Here is a 6,136-nt window from a genome sequence, read left to right as displayed (position 1 = left end):
TTTTTGCAAAAGAGGTAATTTCTCACTAAAATATTAAAAGACTTCTAGCTAGAAGTATTTTTATTCCTGTCTGAAAGCACACAAATTCGTCCAACAAGAGTGTTTTTTCTTTCATCATTTTCTCCCAACTCCGATGACCAATTGAGCTCATTTTTCCACAGGTTTGTTATTTTATGCAATGTTGAAATACACCAAGTGAGAACACTGGGCTTTGACAATTACCAATAGTGTACCTTCCCTTTAAGTGTCCGGTATTCCCTAAATCTAACCTATCTGGATTTTACAAAGTACTCTACATAAATATAATGAAGTGTGACTGTACTTCAAACATTAATATAGACCTTTTATATTGTCAAACTGCCCCCATCTTGATCATGTTCCCTGTATTGAAAAGCAATAATGGATGCTAATAATCATTTTGCAAATAAAAAGCAGACTATTTTGTTCTTCCAGCCTCGGTTTGATTACATTAATATCAATGGGAAAAATTCAAGATGGCTGCACCATGATCATGGTCTATTGCTTGATATTATAAGTACTGCATGGACTGTAGAGGGGGTAACCCCGTGGCAACGGCCTCTCGAAAAACAGTTGACTTGTAGCCCACACCTTAAAGTGGCCTTGAAGTCTTGTGTGTCTGGCGACTTGCATAAAACAAAACATATACTAAAACTTCATGGGGATTTTCCATGATACGTGTAGTTTACGTTACAGACTAGGAAGACGCACACTGAAGCAACCTGAACCACCCAAGAGCTTCAAAAAGATGCCATTACTCTTTCTTTAAATGTAGTCCAAGCAATTTGTAATGGTTATCCCTCTGAAACATGCCCATTTGTACAACCGAGTGCGCCCCATCGCCAGGTCACAACTAGACGCAATGCAAGCTAAAGGCCGGTTTATAGTCAGTCGCGCGATGGTCGCTCGATGGAAATCTTGACGCGCGATCATAAAAGACACAGTTTTTAGGCCGCAGTCTTCGGATCGCGCGCAAGATTTAAACATGGTATGGATACATCGGAACCATTGGTAACCAGTTATAAGCTACCCACGGTGTCAAGAACAAAGTTAGTGACTGCTCAGCGGGATGACCTCAATAGCGGTAAGGTCATACAATACCTCGAGAAAGGCCGAAAACCAAACCATGCAGAGAGAGTGGATCCACCTGGATGTACATGTACACAATTACTTCGTCAATGGAACAAATTCTGCATCAAGGATGACATCCTCTACCGCTCTCGAAACACATCAGTCTGTGACACCACCTCTTACCAATTCGTCCTATACCGCCTCAATATCATAGGAAAATGATGACGTCCCTTCATAATGATCTCGGCCACCTTGGCTATGACCGAACACTGTACATGGTTCGAACGAGGTTCTACTGTCCGAAGATTGCTGACACAGTGAAGATGTGTGGTGTGAGCATCGCAGACGATGCTGTCTCCGTAAAACCCCACAGTCTAGACTCGAGTGCCACTATAGTGAGCATCAGTGCAAGTGAGCCATTGGAATTGGTGTGTATCGACTTCATGTGAAGGTAGAGAAATCCCAAGGTGGCTATGAAAATATGCTGGTGATCACCGACCACTTCACAAAGTACACCCAAGCTTTCCCAACATAAGACCAAAAAGCAGCAAACGGTGGCAAAGATACTTTGGGAACACACCATTCAACACTATAGTTTCCCGGTCCGCCTTAATGCTGATCAATGCCGTAACTTTGAAGGACAATTTATAATAGAGCTAAATGTAAAATGTTTGGGTTCAAGAAAAGTAGCACCACTCCTTACCATCCTCAAGGAAAACAGGCTCACTGAACGATTCAATCACACATTACTGAACATGCTTGGTATAAATCTAGAAGCTGAACAGAAAGCAGATTGGAAACAACTATATATGTCAGTGCTCTTGCTCATGCTTACAGCTCGACTCCCCATGATTCCACGGGATATGCACCCTTTTTCTTGATGTTCGGCAGGCACCCCAACCTACCCATAGACATTATGTTCGATCTGAAGCCTAACGCCACAGAAACGTCATCCTACCAGGAGTACGTAGGTTTCAGAGAAAGGCTGCGACGTGCATACCAAACAGCGAGTGACTCCGTCAATCCCCCAGCTCAAACCAAACAGAAGCAACACTACCACAGAAGAACACGAGATGCACCCTTGCAGATAGACCGTGGGATGATCATCAAAAAGGGCTCTAGTTTTCGTGTTTTGTGGTCTACCCTCTGAATTTTCCTGAATGTTTTCCCCAGGTGTACGTATGGTAGTCCTGAATAACATGTGAAAGTCGTCAAGGGCAAAACTTGCACAGTAATGAGTTATTTTAATTAGTAAATAATTACAGGAACATAGCGCCCTCTATTGATCGAAACTGGAGAACTGTGTACAAACCCTTTTAGAGTGGTGATTCAGTTCTGGTGCAGAACAAACATCTAACAGGTACGTATAAATTGGCCGATAGATGGGAACCACACTCTTACACCATTGTGGACAAACACTCCGATCTGCCAGTGTATACTGCTCGCTCCATGTACGATGGGAATGAATGACACTGACTCCACAGGAACCTAATCACCGCTTGCATGTTCCCCCCTCTGGAAGAAACCAGCACCGCAGCTTCAGAAGAGAGTGAACAGACAGAGAAACCAGTAACACCAAGAGAACCACAACTTCATGAAGAAGACAGTCAAGATGAAGAAGGAGAAATCTACTTCATTCCTGTGGGCATAGACAAACCCATGCACCCACAAGAAGAGTCTCAAGTGAGTACACCACCTCCAGTATCCATCCTCCAGTGATACACCAATGTCATCGTCAGTGACATTTGACACAGATCCACTCCTCTCGTCTCCTTCACCTGTCGACTCCTTCATGAATGTATAATAGACTGAAAGTGTCATCACTGAGTATGTCAACAATTCTTGCCAACTTAAGGGAAAACCATTTGAGCTTTGTACATGTTTATTATGTTAACGAACTTAAGCTGAATGACGAAGACGACATTTTTGACTGAGGGGAACAATGTGACGGTTACAAAGATACCCCACAGAGTTTACTTATTTTCCCTCTAAATGTACCATTTTCTTTCATTTGTAAACGTATTACTTTAACTTATTGTTCCCCATCCGCCGATTCAGTTCGTTTTAGAAACGTTTATTTATGCAAATTAACCTCTTTACACTTACGCCCTCATAAGCTTCACGTTCACATTTTACACCCACTTTCAAAATATATACGAGAGAGTTAACATCTACACAGACTCTGTTCTCTTCTCTACATTTTTAGATCGAGAATAACTAACTGTGTAAAAATAACGGCAAAATCTCCTCTCTTCAAGACTCCAATAACATCCTGATATCACACATGCATGGTTTGTTTTCATCTGACACATCATAGAGCAAAACTTGCACAAGATTTCTTTAAAAAGCTCGCGTTATCTTAGTCAGCTTCATATACCAACCGGGATTACTGTTCTGCTCCGGTGAAGTGGTGTCGCAGCGTGCCAACTCGGCGGCTAAAACCGCACATACACCCCACCGTGACCCTTATAATACGTCACCCAACTTTGTGTCGTCGGACTTTTAGCTATCATCATGAGAACTCGGCTAAGGATTTCGATGGGATCGCATGGTGGATCACTGTTCCGGCTACTGGCCCTAGTGACTGTCTTCTTGTCTTCTTGTGTGTGTCTTGTAGCTGCTTGTAATATAGACGATAAGACGGACAACCTGATTACTTTCACAAGAGATCCAGGTAGCTACTTTGGTTACACCACGGTGCAACATAAAAACACACAGGACAGCACGGCATGGTGAGTGTGTTTTTTTGGTAGCCTATCATAATAGTATGTTATAATTTGGTATGTGTAGCAAGGAGTGAAATAGCCTAAACTTATAATACATATTTCCTGCACGGTTGTGTTAAGGTATCCCACACTTTCTCAATCTAGGTCCTAGTTTATCATTCCAATTTACGTCAGTTCCGTTACTAACTATTAATATTATATTATTTCTGGTAATTAAACCGAAGACGCTTCACACGTAAACGTTATCACTGTAACTCACTTGCCCGAAAAAAACAAAACCTGTAAACAAGGCTGCTTGCTTATTTGTAACCCCAAAACACAGTGGTTAACCCCTATTCTTCCACAATAAGTGATCAGGGGTCGATTTCACAAAAAAAGTTAGGACTGTCCTAACTTAGGACTGTCCTAACTTAGGACTGTCCTAACTTAGGACTGTCCTAACTTAGGACTACATGTAGTCCCAGGAGAAATTAAACATTGTGTGGCTAGTCCTAATTTAGGACAAGTAACTCGTCCTAACTCAAGATAAGACTAGTCTTAACTCTTTGTGAAATACACCCTGGTTTCCATTACCCGCACTATCAATCCCAGTACACGGGACCTTTGGCTTAATGTCCCACCCGAAGGTCAAAGCAAGTTTTTTAAAGTATCTTGCTCAAGCACACAACCAAGACGGGGACTCGAACTCACACTCTGCTGTCAGAAACCAGAGTTTGAGTAAATATCATGTATTAACTCCATAAAAGAAAGCATGACCCAACCCCACTGACAAAAACTAGCCCACCCTCACCGAAAAGTCTTTGTACCCTCATGCCCCTCCCCTCACCTCCAACTGAAAAGTCCTTCCATGCCCCCCCCTCCTCTCTCAATGAAAATAATAATGTCTAAACGCGGCTGTTTTCTTTCAACAAATAAAAACTAAGTGGTCTGAAGATGTTTCATTGACGAATCACTCCCACTCTGTTCATGTTTGGTTTATAACCAAGGGCAAAGTGATAACAATAGAGGCCTTCGACCACTCTCGAGCTGACCACGTCCGGAGTGAGGTACTCCAACTTCCCTTCATCTGTGACCATCTTCCGGAATGTTAAGCTTTAAAATGTCCCCAAATATAAAACTCATTCGAATACAGAACTATAGTTAGAGTGGTGGTTATTTAAATGTACAGACAACCCGCAAAACACACACACAAAGAAACAATAAACTAACAGATTGGTTTTGTTCCGGAGCTTTTAGCTTGAAAATATCTCAAACCAAAAACTAATTCGAAAACAGAACCAGTCAGAGTCTCCTTACTCAAAGGTAAGATGTGCAGAAAACCCGCAAAAAAAACACACAACGAAACAACAAACTAACTGATTGAGTTTGTTCCGGAGTTTTGTTTGGCCATTTCTCTATGGTTAGATGTGCAAACCCCAAACACGCACACAAAAACAACAAACTGACTCCGGAGTTTTTCGCTTGAAATTGTCCCCGAATCGCATTCGAAATACAGAAGCAGTAAGATGATACAGACAAACCGCAAACACACAAATAAAAACTAAGTGCACGGAATGTGTTGGTTCCAGTTCCCAGTTTTCAGATAGCTCGCAAAACACACCAATACATAATAAGTACACAACTGAGTTTGTTCCAGCCCTCCGTTTTTGTAGAAAATAATATCCAATTACAAAAACCACAACCTAATTTGTTTGATCTTCAATTATCATCTTGAATTACACCCCGCCAGAGTTTATATTGTCGAGTGCCATACAAAAAAAAAGACTAGATACAAGTGAAGTTACAGCTTTAAAGGAAAGTATCCTTTAGTTTCTGGAACCATTCGATTGTTTTTATCATATTTCTATTAAGGGACACGTTGCCTTGGATCGGACGAGTTGGTCCATGAAAAGCGTTTGAAACCGTTTTATGAAATGCATGTGGTAAGAAAGATGTTTTAAAAGTAGAATATTTACGGTCGGCCATTTTTTGTGAAGTAACAAATTTGACTCCACAATCTGGCGTGCCGTGTTAGTTCACGACGTATTAGGAAAACCGTGCAATTTCGAGGCATGTTTGTGTGGACCATTATATTCTACATTTAAAACATATTTTTGACCATATACATTTCATAGCAAAGGGTTTCAAACATTTTTCATAGACCAACTCGCCCGATCCAAGACAACATATACCTTTAATGTAAAGAGAGAGAGAGACGGGAAGGTGAGAGACGGTCCTCTACTTAATAAAGGACGAGCATTCGTCAAAATACATTTCAATCATAATACAGTCAATAAGCCAATGACGTTTATATGACAATCTCTTCTATACAGGTTTTAATA

The 6,136-nt window shown here is 41.2% G+C and overlaps 1 protein-coding gene across 1 annotated transcript in view; it reads left to right on the top strand.

The window, feature by feature from the left end:
* The first annotated feature begins 3,603 nt into the window (after nt 1–3,603).
* Nucleotides 3,604–6,136, top strand: part of LOC139948963 (integrin alpha-9-like) — a 31,705-nt gene continuing 29,172 nt past the window's right edge. Inside the window, exon 1 of the mRNA XM_071947346.1 lies at nt 3,604–3,821. Coding sequence (XP_071803447.1) covers nt 3,604–3,821 — 218 coding nt within the window. The remainder of the gene's footprint in view (nt 3,822–6,136) is intronic.

This window comes from Asterias amurensis, chromosome 16 (genome assembly GCF_032118995.1).
Source record: "Asterias amurensis chromosome 16, ASM3211899v1".
In the NCBI taxonomy this organism is placed as follows: Eukaryota; Metazoa; Echinodermata; class Asteroidea; order Forcipulatida; family Asteriidae; genus Asterias; species Asterias amurensis.
The sequence above is the reverse complement of the archived record's forward strand: the minus strand, read 5'-3'. Positions and strand labels throughout refer to the sequence as shown.